Source organism: Mus pahari, chromosome 3 (genome assembly GCF_900095145.1).
Source record: "Mus pahari chromosome 3, PAHARI_EIJ_v1.1, whole genome shotgun sequence".
NCBI lineage: Eukaryota > Metazoa > Chordata > Mammalia > Rodentia > Muridae > Mus > Mus pahari.
The window spans coordinates 18,848,253-18,863,542 of record NC_034592.1 but is presented as its reverse complement, the minus strand read 5'-3'; the positions used below and the strand labels follow the sequence as shown (position 1 = coordinate 18,863,542).

The following is a 15,290-nucleotide window of genomic DNA, read 5'->3' as shown; positions in this document are numbered from 1 at the left end:
GAGAATGCCCAGAGGCTCACACAGTTGAATGCTTGATCCTCAGGGAATGGCACTATTTGAAAGGATTAGGCCTTGTTTGAGTAGGTATGGCATTGTTGAAGAAAATGTATCACTGAGAGCAGGCTTTGAGTTTCCTTTTTTTTTGTTTTTGTTTCTTTTGTTTTTTGAGACAGGGTTCATCCATGTAGCCCTGGCTGTCCTGGAACTTGCTCTATAGACCATGCTGGCCTTGAATTCAAGAGATCCGAGGGCCTCTGGGATTAAAGGCTTTGGCCACCATTGCCCAACTGGCTTTGAGTTTTCAAAAGCCCATGCTAGGTCCAATCCCCATCCCCCATGTCCATGGATCAAAATATAGCTCTCAACTACTTCTCTAGCATCCACACTGCCATGCTCCTCACCATGATAATGGACTAAACCTGAAATTGTAAGCGAGGCCCCAATTAAATGAATTGCCTTGGCCACATTGTCTCTTCACAGCAATAGAACTATAACAAAGACAATATATGTATACAGTTTATGTAGTATAGGATAATAGTTATATAGACTACAGCTATGTATGGTGGTTCATGTTTATAATCCCAGCACAGGAAGGCTGAAGTAGGAGGATTGCCATGAGTTCTGTCTCAAAATAAGCAAGCAAACAAAAACAGGTTGGAAAGACGGACAGCAGTTAAGAACTCTTACTGATCTTACAGAGGACTGAGTGTGGTTCCCAGCACTTATGTTGGTAGACTTACAAACATTTAGGGATCTAACACCTCTAGCCTCTGGGGGTACTTGTATGTATGGACACAAATGCACACACAGACACACATGCATATATATAATTAATATTAAATCTTTATGCCAGGCCATAGTGGCACATGCCTTTAATCCCAGCACTTGGGAGATAGAACCAGAGGATCTCTGTGAGCTCTAAGACAACCAGTGTTACAAAGAGAAACCCTGCCTCCAAAATAGGTAAAGAAGTAGATAGATCTTTACAACCACAACAAAACCATAGATCAGAGCAGGGAATAACTCAGTGCTAGGGATTAAACCCAGGGCTTGAACCTGAATCCTGGCTACACAAATATTATGGTAAGAATTCAACATTATAAAATGCCACTTAAGGCGTACATTTTTATTATAGGGTACGTTTTATTATGTTTGTGATGGTTTGAATAGGTATGACCCACCCCTCAAAGACTCACATATCTGTTTTGAATGCTTAGCCACAGGGAGTGGCACTATTAGTAGGTGTGGCCTTGTTGAAGGAAGTTGCCACCGCAGGGGTGGGCTTTATGGTCATATATGCTCAAAGTCACATTTCAACTCACAACTATGTCCAGTCTGGCACAGTCACCTTCTGCTGCCTGCTGATCGAGATGTAGAACTCTCAGCTCCTTCTCCAGCACTGTCTGCCTGCACACTGCCATACTTCCCACCATGATGATAATGGACTACACCTCTGAAACTGTAGACCAGCCCCAACTAAATGTTTTCCTTTATAAGAGTTGTCTTACTGTCTCTTTGCATCAATAAAACCCCAAGACACTGCCAGGCGTGGTGGCACATGCCTTTAATCCCAGCACTCGGGAGGCAGAGGCAGGCGAATTTCTGAGTTCGAGGCCAGCCNGGNCTACAAAGTGAGTTCCAGGATAGCCAGGGCTATACAGAGAAACCCTGTCTTGAAAAACCAAAAACCAAAACCAAAACCAAAACCAAAAACCCCAAGACAGATTTTGGTACCAGGAGTGGGGTATTGCTGTAATAGGCCTGACCATGCTTTTTGTTTGGAGGAATGTGGATTTGGGGGCTTTGGATTCAGAAAGCAATGGAATGCTTTATGTGGGACTTAATGGGCCATCCTAGTAGGAACATGGAAGACAGGCGATTTGAACTGGCTCAAGAGGTTTCAGAAGAATTTTAGTCTGTTGCCTAGAGATCATTAACATATTTTGGTGAAACATGTGGCTGCTTTTTGTTCTTGTCTAAATAGTCTGCCTAAGGCTAAAGAGATTTAATAGAACTGGCAAAGACAATCTCAAAACACTCTAGTATAGACTCTGTTACTGAGCAAGGAAAAATAAAAAAAACGTATGGTACAAAGGGGCACCAGGATGTGGAATGGAGCTAAATTCAGTGTTCAAGGAGATGAACAGATCAAAGATATTAAATGGAATTAAGGGATTGGTGACATCAAGGCAAGATCCCACCCAGCTAAACTTCCATCTCTTGAGAGGAATTAAAGAAAAGCTTAGGTTGCCGGGTGGTGGTGGCACATGCCTTTAATCCCAGCCAGCACTTGGGAGGCAGAGGCAGGCGAATTTCTGAGTTTGAGGCCAGCCTGGTCTATAGAGTGAGTTCCAGGACAGTCAGGGCTATACAGAGAGACCCTGTCTCGAAAAACCAAAAACCAAAAAAAAGCTTAGGTCCAGGCATGGCTTTACTCATTTTTAACCCTACCACTTAGAAGACAGAGACATGAAGATCTCTGAGTTCAAGGGCAGCCTGGTCTACAGAGCAATTTACATAAGCATTTCCAGAGCATTTTGTAAAGGGAACCACAAAAAAACAGAAAGCTGGTGAAGATGTAACTGAACAATGGGTTCATGTTCCAGCCACAGCAAGCAAAACGTGGCAGCTTCAGCCACAGGGTTCCAGAGTCTCCCTCCACAACGGAGTCAAGTTACTGAAGCCAGGTATGTGGCAGGGTTCTACTGCATGGAAGCCCAGAGAGGCCATGATGTGAAGCTGTGAAAGTGAAGCCTGGATTGCCTCACAGACCCCCAAGAGGTTTGAGATGCCAGAGCCGTGGGCTAGCTGCTGAGGAGAATCACTAACAGGGAGAGGAACCAATCCAGAGAAAGAAAGGTGCTACAGTCAACAAAGCTAAAAGAGTGAAGAGCTGAAGAACCTATTGACATCATACATGAAGATGGAGTTTAAAGTCTGCCCCGTTGGTTTTCAGTCTCGGTACTGTGTCCCTGTGCTGCTATATGTTGGGACTGCATGTTTTGTTTTATAGGGGATTCTATAGGAGATTACAGTTAAGAGATTGCAGAATCTCACATGAGTCCATGAACTTTTAAACACTGTTGAGACTGTTATTGACTATGGGGACAATATTACAGCATAAAAATAATGAATTTATCATTCAAATGCAACCTTGTGGGCCTGCAGTGGAAGCCCATGCCTTTAATTCCGGCACTTAAATACTAGGAATAGGTTGTATCTAATCACCTTTTTCGTATAAAGGCCCCCCAAACATCGTATGCTATTGTGGAGGCTACTGGTTGCTCTCCACAAACTGATGGTAAGGCCCTATTACTGAAGACAACACCTACACAACTCACTGAATATAGAGATGTCAAACTGGTGCCTACCTAGAGCCTTCGCCCCTATAGACTTGCATTCAAAAGACTGGAAGGTCCTCTACACACTACCTAAAGAGAAAGGCACAGAACCTTCAGCCTGCAGTGATGAACTGCCTGCCAAGAGGTACAACACTGTCACAAAGCTTGTGGGAGTAAACAACTATCTGGCTCGATTTAAGGCCCACTCCATGAGATGGAATCTATAGTCAGCAGGTACAACCTAGGTGACCAAGACCTGAGATTAGATAGGCTATAGGAGGCAGAGGCAGGCAGATCTCTGTTGAGTTTGACACCAACTACAGAGCAAGTTCCAGGATGGCCAAGATCACAGAGAAACTCTGTCTCAAAAATCAACAACAAAACCAAACCCCCAAAACAAATGCAACCTTTGTTCCAAGATATGACTTTAGTATATAATAAAACAAGAAACTCAATATTTTATTTATTTCTTCCAAACATTCTCTAGGGCAGCAATTCTCAACCTTAATGCTGTAACCCTTTAATACAATTCCTCATGGTGTTACGGGGACCCCAACTATAAAATTATTTTGTTGCTATTTCATAACTGCAACCTGCTACCATTATAACTTGTGGTGTAAATATCTGTCTCCTGCTGCATTCCAGGCTGAAGTGAAACTCAGGTTTTGGAACTTGTGAAAACCCTCCTACCTTGCTTTCAGAGTGCCAGCAGCATTATAGGCATAAGCTACCATGAATGGCTCCAGTTTAAAGTACTTTCTCCTTTTTTTTTTTTTGTTCATGAATGTGGTATGCATGCATGCCCTGGAGCCTACTCTACATAGCATAGGCTGGCCTTGAACTCAAGAGATCTGTCTGCTTCTACCTCCTGAGGGCTGGGATTAAAGGTGTGGGCCGCCACCATTTGGCAACATACAGACTCTACTGCCCCTGCCAACTAAGAGATGTGATTCCAGGTGGGCCGCCATGCTGGTCTGGCACGTGTGTGCGTGTGTGTGCGTGTGTGTGTCCAAACTCAGATCCCCAGCACTGGGGTTAGACAGGAACACTACACTTGGAGATCTGAACTCAGGTCTTCCTGCTTGTGTGGCAAGAATGTTACCAACCGGGCTATCTCTGTGTGCCTTTTTGAGGAACACTGCTCTATCTCCTTTGGCTTAGTCTCAAATATGAGAGAATTCTAGCCCTTGACCTGCATCTAACTCCACAAGAAAATGAAAGTGGTCACAAATGTGTCTGATTTATCTTCCCACTGACCCAGCCCCTGGAAAGAGGCCTTGGACACAGCAACAATTCCTCAAATAATGGCAAGTGGCTTGCCATTGTCTAGTCTCACACTACAACTGTAGTTTGTGCCCACAGAAGCAGACTGGCTGTTCTTCCCAGTCTCCTGCAAAACTCCAAATGAAGATGGTTGTGGTTGTGTATACCTTAGTTCAAAGATTCATGAGGTGGATACAAGATTAGTAGTTTAAGGGGCACCTTTAACTGTCCTGGCTCACATGAGATCCTCTCCTAAAAAGACCAAAATTCGCCTGGCGGTGGTGGCGCACACATGTGATCCCAGCACGTGGGAGGCAAAGGCAGGCAGATTTCTGAGTTCGAGGCCAGCCTGGTCTACAGAGTGAGTTCCAGGACAGCCAGAGCTACACAGAGAAACCCTGTCGCAAAAAAACAAAAAAAAGACCAAAATTCTTTTTTCACCTGGGATAATCCACAGGTGAAACAGATAAAAGAGCTGCCTAGAAAAGCGTGCCAATGAGGTGTGGTGGTCACACCTTTCACCCCAGCACTCAGGAGGCAGAGACGGGAGGTAGTGGTCTGAGTTCAAGGCTAGCCTTTGTCTACACAGGGTTCAAGACAGAACTACAGAGATCTTACCTCAAAAAAGTGAAGCAGAAGAATGCCAGCACACACTAACATGTTAGAAAGCATGTCAGAGACCACAGCTCACACAGCCAGTTTTTCTAGTGGCAGCAGGATGGTGTTCTGTGTGTTCATGGATGTCAACACACTGCTGAGATTACCTAGAGCAACATTTTCTAGGGTTTCGCCACAGAACTGACTTGTTTTTATAAAGAACATAAACACTCTCTACCCTTGGAGCTATTACTGCACACGACTATTAGATGCAGTCCTAAACATACCTGCCCACAAGTTCTTTTCCTTTAGCGACCTGAATCTATCTGCATGTGAAATCACCTTAGCTTCTAAGTGCTACACAGGGTGGGTAAAACAAGACTGGAGTCTTCTCCAACTCACGGGCTCTAGTTGGAGACCTGTGGTCAAGCTAGTTACTACATAGCTGGGACTTCAGAAGACAGGAAACTGATAACACAAGTGGTCTATCAAACCATAAGATAATGATAAATTTCAAACACGTTGATAGCCAAACCTTGTTTTTTGTTTAAAATCTACTTTAAAGGAGAAAATTGTCTGAAGCATATTAGGGAATGCAGTTCATTTACCATCTACTTTTCAATACCAAATAATAAGTTCAGAACTTCTACTAGTACACTGGTTCTCAACTGTGATGACCCCTGACCATAAAACTATTTTGTTACTACTTCATAACTATAATTTTACTGTTATGAATTATAAATATCTGCGATAGCCAGGTGGTAGTGGTGCACACCTTAAATTCCAGCACTCAAGAGGCAGAGGCAGGCGGATTTCTGAGTTCGAGGCCAGCCTGGTCTACAGAGTGAGTTCCAGGATAGCCAGGGCTACACAGAGAAACCCTGTCTCGAAAAACCATAAATGAATGAATGAATGAATGAATGTCTGCTATACAGGATATATGATATGCGACCTCCAAAGGGGTGGTAACCAGAGTAAAAACCACTGTACTAGTAGTACATGGCAGCCACCAGCCAAACCCTCACAGATGGACTGACTCTAGAAGAGCACACGAGCAAAGTCTCAGAAGTGCCTCATGGATTCCCCCATAGACACTGGCTTTCCCCAGTGTCTGGAAAGCTGAAACAGTATACAGATATGAAGCAGTGATTTCAGTAGAATAGTTTCATTCTGCTCAGCATTCAGCAGCTCAAGTGAGCCATGAATCAAGCCCACATATTAAATGAGCAAAAGGCATGAGCTGTCAAGGTGCATACGACAGCCAGTGAATGGAGCTTTTACTAATAGCCAGCACACTCTGTTCTTTTAAAGGACATTTGCTGCTTATGCCAATATCATTTCACTCAAGCCCTGTATTAGCCCAGGGAATAAGTCATTTACCCCAAGCCATCTACTCTGTCTCAAAAGTAGAAAATGGCAGCACAACAAGGAGCCTGAACTTCTGAGGTCACACACTAATCAATAGTTCCCCCACAAAGGTGCCAGTGATGAGCAGATCTCCAGATCTACAAACTCTGTAAATGGCTATCCTTCTATTGACTTAAAATTACACTTACTGGGCTAGAAAGATGGCTCAGCGGTTAAGAGCACTGACTGCTCTTCCAGAAGTCCTGAGTTCAATTCCCAGCAACCACATAGTGGCTCACAACCACCTGCAATGGAATCCAATGCCTTCTTCTAGTACGTCTGAGGACAGTGACAGTGTACACATATAAATAAATAGAAACTCAAACATATTTTTAAAAAATCACCCTTATTGTATGTGGTTGTACATCTGCCATGGTACCCATGTGAAGGTTACAGGATTTATGGGAGTTGGCTCTCTCCTTCTGCCATGTGCATCCTGAAAATTGAACTCAAATCCTCAAGCTTGGTGGCAAGTCCCTTAATCCATGAAGCTATCTTGCTAGCCCACTCGATTCTATAAAAGCTTGGTCATTTTTATTTGGGTCCAAGGCAAGGTGCCCAACTCATGAAGAGTGCATTTATACTGCACTCTGTGAAGACATACTAAGGAGTTGGCTAATGCATAGAGCCTTAACAGGGTCTAAGATAAAACACCTTAGCCAAGTGTGCTGTTGCATGCCTATAATTTCAGTTCTTAGGAAACTAAGGCAGGTGGGGCATGAGTTTGACGCCAGCAGAACTACACAGCAGAACCCTGCCTCAGTAAAACCACCTCCACAACAAACAAGAGCTTAAAGTCCTAACAAGCATTGACTTTAGCAAAATAACCTATCCTCAGGAAAGCTAGTGGGAAGCTGTTGGCAGCTGTAACACTGTGATGGTACACAACCCATTAACAAGTCAGTCTTCATCGGATGGCCAACAATGACAGACGTTCAGTTCTGGGAACGTTTTACTTTTTGGACAGGTTCTCAGGCATCCCAGACTGGCCTCAAACTCGCTATACTTGCTATGTGGCTGAGGAAAACCTTGAACTTCCTGATCACCCTGCCTCCATCTCTCAAGTCCTGGGATTACATACAGATATGTGCCACAATGCTTAGTTTCTATGGTTCTGGGGCTGAACCCAATCCTATAAACCATGCTCACTAGGCAAGCACCCTCAGGCCAGGGAACATTTTTAATCACCCTCAGAAACTATTCAAAGTAAAACAGACTTGTGTCCACTGGTCCCGCTTGTAGCTCACTCAGGGCACAGATGCAGAATATGATTCTGGAACAAGATGAGCTGAAAGTCAGCACCCAGTCTTCTCTATACAAGTTAAAGGAACACTTGAATTTGCTAAGCAGCCAATACTCTATCTAGCCGTCTTAGACTTTATCAGTAGTCCCAAATCAGATCCTATCTCTACTGATCTTCAGAATAGATGTGAATTTCTTATTCCCGACATTGGGCCCCCACTCTAGAAATATTTTTAAGGGCGGGTGAGATGGCTCAGCGGTTAAGAACAGTGACTGCTCTTCTGAAAGTCCTGAGTTCAAATCCCAGCAACCACATGGTGGCTCACAACCATCTGTAACTAGATCTGACGCCCTCTTCTGGAGTGTCTGAAGACAGCTACAGTGTACTTACATATAATTAATAAATCTTTTAAAAGAACAAAGAATAAGTTTTATATGGATCTTCAGAGATTCCTTTTGTATTTAAGAATTCCTTACTCAAGTACACTAATAGCAAACATAGGTAACTGTTATAAACCTGAGGACATTTATATAAAGATGCTTCAAGAAAGAAAAGTAGCCCAGTTACAATAGAGCTATGCAATCAGGCTTAACAAACTGAATTCCAGTAGGGTCAGCTCACACTACTAGAACTTGCTATGTAAACTGAACATAAGACAACTCATTACTCTGAAAAACCGCAGGTCTCACTTGTTGATAATTATGAGATCAGGTGAGGGTTTCAGAAAGCCTTATGCTTATTAAAATGAAACACAGTAAGTCAAGCCTAAGAGGTCAGACCTGTGATCTTAGCGATGTGGGTGGCTGAAGCAAAAGCCTGAGTTCAAGACCAGCCTGGGCAACTTGATGAGACCTCAAGTTTTTTTCGTTGTATGTTGAAGGGCTTGCTTAGCATGTACAAGGCCCTAGGTTCAATGCCTAGCACAAACAAAACAAAACAAATATTTCCATTTACTGGAGGTGAAAGAGGTTCATCTTGGGAACACTCTGTATGTAATGGAGACACAGAACCCTGAATATCCAGATACAGATCAAACAGGGTCGTCTTTACTAAGCTTTATCATATGAAGATTTTGAATTTAAAAAAAAATTTTTTTACTTATGTATGAGTGTTCTGTGTGCATGCCAGAAGAGAGTATTAGATCTCATTACACGGTTTTAAGCCACCATGTGGTTGCTGCGAATTGAACTCAGGACCTCTAGAAGAGCACGCAATGCTCTTAACTGCTAAGCCATCTTTCTAGCCCCCAAATACAGTGCATTCATGTATGTCTATTTAGAACCTGTACACAGAGCCTGCAGAAGCTGGAACTGGAGCCATCATGTGGGTGCTGAGAATCCAACCCAGGTCCTCTGAGTAGAGTAGAGCTCTACAATGCAGATTTCTATGTTTCCAGCCTTAACCAATGAGATCACCTAAATAACCCTGAAATTATCAACCAACTTTTGCTTGTTGGTCTGACTTTGTTTTCTGAGACCATGTCTTATCACACAGCTCTGGCAGCCCTAGAGAACCTAGAACCTGCTCTGCAGTAGACCTGGCTGACCTGCAACTCACCGAGACGTCTGTTCTACCTCCAAGGGCTCACCGAGACGTCTGTTCTGCCTCCAAGGGCTGGAATTTAAAGTGTACACCACTTTGCCAGGTTTTTTCTTTTTAATTCCCTTCAAATCATTTCTCAATGATACTACAGACTTCTAGCTGTTGCCACTAAGAAGCAACACATCTATCTCTAATGGGCTCATTACCACTTAAGGCAGTGTGTACTTCATAAATAAGAAACCCAGCTGGGCGTGGTGGCACACGCCTTTAATCACAGCACTCAGGAGGCAGAGGCAGGCGGATCTCTGAGTTCGAGGCCAGCCTGGTCTACAGAGTGAGTTCCAGGACAGCCAAGGCTACACAGAGAAACCCTGTCTCGAAAACCAAAAAAAAAAAAAAAAAAGAAAAGAAAAGAAAAGAAAAAAGAAACCTGAAGAAATATTTCCTTTTCATCACTCCAAGTTAAGGCAGATTTAACAGAAGACATCTCCACCACCACCTCCCCAAGCAGGTTAAGAGATTCAGCGAGTCTCAGCAATCCTCAAAATTTCACTAGGAGGACAGAGGCAGAGGCAGGTGGATCCCTGTGAGTTCAAAGTTAGCCTGACCTACAGAGCTAACTCCAAGACAGCTAGGCTTACAAAAATAAACTCTGCTTGGAATAAATAAATAAATAAATAAATAATTCTCATAAGCTGGGTAGCAATGCAAAAAGCCTTCAACCCCCCAATACTCAGGAGGCAGAAACAGATGTCTGAGTCTGAGGCCAACCTGGTCTACAGAGTGAGTTCCAGAACAGCCAGGACTGCATAGAAAGACCTTCTCGAGGAGAAAAAAAAAAAAATTATTTTACATTCAACTATGGAGGCTCCAAGCTTTCTAAAGCAGTGACTGTAATTGTTAGTGGTCACAGAAAGCCAACAAGATGGCTCTGACACTCTAGCATAGAGGGAGAACCAGTACATCTTACCAACCAGTGAAAAACAGGGTTCAGGATCCTGTCCAGCAAAGGAAAACAATGCCCATGAGCAGAGCGGTGGATGCGGAGCTGGGGGCATGGTCATCCATTACAATCATCGAGTAACTGAAGTATCATCACACGTTTGGATACTCACTGCTCCAACTAGGCAGTAACGACCCACCAGAGAAACTTTTGGGTAAGTCCAACATTTGTGGAGTGTTAGGTTGCAAAACAGTGTCTACAGAACCATCGGTATTAATATGCGAAGTATAGGAGACACAGGAAGGGTTTCCTCGAAGGACTACTGGAAAGTGATGAAAAGACCCCATTTTCACGTGCCCAGTCAAACTCTCCCAACAATGAGTCCTGTGGCAGGTATTCTACTAGGAACTAAACCGTCATTAGTTGCAGCCCAACTTTCAAACAACCAGCGAGTTGACAAAGTCAGAGAAGATAATCATCACTGGATAGAGGAACGTTTGAGCGTCGGGGTAACTTGTCACTAAGTTGCAGGCAAAATACAAGGACAATTCTGTACTAGGCACCATGCCAGGAGCCAGAGAGGTCCCATATTCATTCAGAGAAGCCTAAGTCCTTTAAAAAGCCAGTTTCACTGACAAAACGCACAATATTGCCAGATGGTAGTTTCACGGTCGGAACGAGTCCATCCCACACTCTTCCCAGTAGAGTAAGACTAATCGCCAGAAGGAACTCTCGAGGACCACCCACTTAACACCTCCCCTTCTCACTGCAAAATAGAGACTTTCAAATATAAAATATCCTCGAATTTCTTCCAGTATGCTTGAAATGCATTTAAGTGGAAGGCGAGGTTTCCCAAGGCTGCAGAAGCCACGTCCAGGGCGTGAGATGGATGCCTGGGGTCTACAACCAGGAGCCGCTGGGATCTGAACCCCGGATAGCAGGCCGGTGGGTGCAGCCGGGCGCGCGGGCGCCAGGAACGCTCGGCAAAAGCTTCCTCCGGCCCCGGGGCTCCCGAGGGAACCGCCCGGGCCTCCCGCGACTCGCGGCCCTAGGCGCCCACCGGAGGCGTCGGCGCGACGGCCTCCCGCCCCCGGCCCGGGCCTCCCGCGCCCGTACCTGCCGGACCCGGTGCAGGGCATCCACAAAGCCCTCAGCCTTCATGCCCACCGGAGCGCTCTGCCCCTGCACCAGCTCCGCCATAGCCAAGCCCACCGCCACCGCCGTCGCTCGGCTTCCCCGGTCCGGCCTCCCACTCCGCTCCGGGACCCGTAGCCGGAAAGGGAAAGTCGCCCCACTTCCGGCGGAAGGGAAGCGAAGGGAAGGCACTGCTAGCTCAGCGGGAGAGAGATAGGTTGGGGGAAAAGCAGCGCCCGTGAGGCGGGGTCTCAAAGCACGTGACCGCTGTCCGGCCGGAAGTGGGGGCGTGGCCGTGGCGCGAGGCGGGGCCTGCCCTGGGCACAGGCAGTTGTCCGTCAAAAAGACCAGGTTGCGACCCCGCCCTCCAAAGGCGTGGGCCCCCAGGTCATTAGCATGCGTGGGGCCGCCACCGAGGCGCTGGTGCGGCCGTGCAGTCCTCGCTGTGTGGTGTTTGCAACCCGACGGAGGAGAAACATGGACGTGGCTCTTCCAACACCTCACCCGAGCCGTCGAGGTGCACTGGCAGCCCCCTCCCTCTCGAAGTGGGGGTCGTGGTGTGCTGCATTGACTGAGGTTGAGCACTTTACGTGGTACTAGGACCCTCAGTACGGCAGTGAGCCGCCTTTGCGGGGAGTCCCAGGCCCCAGGATGGGCCATCAGTTTGCCCAGGATCGGTTTGATGACACGGCTCGAAAGAAGCCTGGTGTCCTCTTTCACATTCTTTCACCAGGGTAACAGGAAATACCATGGGACCATCATTGCTTCTGGGCCTGCTGAGGCAAGAGATCTTTAGGAATGTTTGAATGCTTGAGGGGAAGAAAAAGGGGGGAGTCTTACTTCAGAACCTGCTGCTTCCGTTAGAACAAAAAGTTACACCCCACTGTGCCAATGTGTTTGGTCATGATCTAGGTCACCCAGGGCTAGCTACTTGTAACTCAATTTATTTTTCTTCCCTTCCTTTCTTCGTTTCTGTGTGTGCGTGTAGAATGTGTCACCACGTACATGTGGAAGTCAAAGGGCAACTCCCTAGAGTTGGTTATATCCTTCCACCGTGTGGGTTCCGGGAATCAAACATAGGCTATCAGGTCTGGCAGCAAACACCCACAACGCTGAGCCACCTCCTCAACCCTGGGGCTCTCGTTTTGACTTGGATTCCTAGAGTTTGACACATAGTAGGTGCTTAGGAAACTAATTCTAAGTTGAATAACGCTGACTCTGAATGGTTCCTAGATTACGGCAAAATCAAAGAAGCTGACCAAACTGCACAGTTGAAGTTGATCATTTTTACGCAGATCATTTCCAAACCGGTAGGGGCGACTGAGCTGTCACTCTGGATGGTGGAAATCTTTCACTTCACCTTCTATGCTTGAGTTTAGCCAACTCAGAGTTTCAATCTCCAGGACAGACATGGCCCTACTTGACGTTTGTCCTACCAGGGATGACCGCTATTACTGTTTACACCTCTTGAGGAAACACTGTCCACTCTTCCATACTCCAGCAGCCTCCCCCTGCTGAGTAGAAATGGGGTAAAGACATTAACTGCCAGGAGTATTGCCTTGCAAATGTCACAGACCTAGCAAGGATGGCAAGGTTCTGAGTCACCCTTTTTCTGGTTGAGTAAACTCTGGTCAATTATCTCTAGGGGGGACCAGAAAGGGAAGATGACTCCATCCTGGTCAGGTCACTGTGCAATGTTCTTTTATCCAGGGTCTCTATCCAACACTTATTACAAACCCCCTGTTGATTTGGTTGGCGATTGGTATTTGTTCAATGAATACATGTAAAGAATTTTGTCCAGTGAGGACAGGGGAAGCATTTTAGACAGTAAATGCAGAAATGTTGCTGTCACCACCCAAGTGGCCCACAGGCAGGAGCCCAGTCTAATTTGTTTAATAAAGCATTAAGGATAATTTCAAGCTTTCAAGAAAGCACAGGTACCACAGAGTTTTTGCTTTTCCCTTCTGCCCCTTTTCATAGATAACTGGCAATGCATATTCACTCAAATGTGATTCAAACTCAGGAAATAAATGCCTAGCTAGGATTGGCTTCAACAAAGGACTGACAGCAGAGACTCGCTGGGGAGATGAGGTGAGGTCACTCTGAGCTATGCAATAAGGGTTAGCCTGTGGTGGAACCTGTCTCAAAACAGCTAAAACCCAAACACATTGCATACACACTGGTTGTGAGTAGCTTTGCCTCTGAGACCAGCAGACTATTCTTCCAGCCAGAGAGACAGCTCAGCCAGGAAAGGAAGTGCTTGCTGTACAATTGTGAGGTCTCTCCAGAAACCACAGGTTCTGGAGCTGGGGAAGATGACTCTCCCACTAAGAGATCTTGCTGCTATTGGTCCCTAGCACCTACCTCAGATGGATCAGGACTTTTTTTTTTTTTTCGAGACAGGGTTTCTCTGTGTAGCCCTGGCTGTCCTGGAACTCACTTTGTAGACCAGGCTGGCCTCAAACACGGAAATCTGCCTGCCTCTGCCTCCCGAGTGCTGGGATTAAAGGCATGCGCCACCACACCCAGGTATCTTTGAATATTTTGTTCCCAGTTTGTAGACTGTTTAGGAAGGATTAGTGGTGTGTTCTTGTTGGAAGAGGTACGTCACAGGGCTAGATTTTGAGGTTTCAAAAGCCCAAGCCAGGTGCAGTGTGTGTCTCTCTCTGCCTGAAAATCGAGATATGCAACTCTCAGCTACTGCTGCAGCATCATGCCTGCCTACGTGGCACCATGCTCCCCACCATGATGACAGACTAACTCTGAAACCATCAGCAAACCCCCAACGAAATGGTTTCTTTTATAAGAGTTGCTTTGGTCCCGATGTCTCTTTGCAGCAACAGAACTGTGAACTAAGACATGGAGACAGGAGGATTGTCTAGCCAAACTGGGGGAGTGCCAGTTTCATTGAGAGAGCCTATCTCAAGAAATGAGATGGTCAGCAAACTGGGCTGTGGTGGCAAAACTCTCAACATGCAGAGGCAGAGGGAAATGGGTGTCTGTGAGTGTGAAGGCAGTTTGGTCTACGGAGCAAGTTCTAAGAAACAGAAGGACAGCGATGGGAGGAAGACATCCAACATGAACTTTTAACTTTCACCTATGTGAAAACATATACCCGTGCACTCATTCAAACAACATACGCGTGCGTACATAAGTAAACCAGCTGGTTTTCTCTCTGAGATTTGGGAATATCTTAACTGATGACATTGAAATGTATCCTCTTTCTAGAGGAGATGGCATACAACTCTAATCCCAGCACTCTGAAGGCAAAGGCAAGCAGATACCTGGTAGTTCCATGCTAGACTGCTCGAGTTCTTGGCTAGCCAGGGTTACGTAGTTAGATCCCATATTAAGGAAAGGGGAGGAGCTGTAGAGGTGGGTGCGCAGTTAAGAGCACTGATAAAGTACAGGTCCTTTCCAAGAACAAGAAGCATTCTGCAGTGGAAACTTAAAGGGTTCTTTGGAAAGTCATTTGAATTGGGTGGTGTTTTCCTGGGAAAAAGACATGAAGGAGTGTTTTCCTGAAGTCACACAGGTGAAAGACTAAGACAGACTCATGAAGGAATGTTTAGCTGAAGCAGACAGAAGTAAAAGAATGTTCTGCTAAAGCAAGCACATGAGAGGACACATGATGAAGGACTCTTTGCTAATGACACACATGTATTGGTCTGCCTTACATTGTGTAGTTGAACCGGGTGTGGTGGTGCATGCCTTTAATCCCCGCACTCGGGAGGCAGAGGCAGGCGGATTTCTGAGTTCGAGGCCAGCCTGGTCTACAAAGTGAGTTCCAGGACAGCCAGGAAACCCTGTCTCAAAAAAA

General features: G+C 45.7%; 1 protein-coding gene across 4 annotated transcripts in view; it reads right to left on the bottom strand.

Annotated features, from left to right (window-relative positions):
* Fubp3 (far upstream element binding protein 3) overlaps positions 1-11,612 on the bottom strand; it is a 44,764-nt gene extending 33,152 nt beyond the window's left edge. For 3 of the 4 annotated variants that reach the window (XM_021192842.2, XM_029536282.1, XM_029536283.1), the window contains exon 1: positions 11,453-11,610. In XM_021192842.2, coding sequence (XP_021048501.1) covers positions 11,453-11,536 — 84 coding nt within the window. In that variant the 5' untranslated portion in view covers positions 11,537-11,610. Of the gene's footprint in view, positions 1-11,452 lie in introns of all 4 variants that reach the window. The other variant, XM_021192843.2, reaches the window with a different exon arrangement.
* Positions 11,613-15,290: the final 3,678 nt, after the last annotated feature.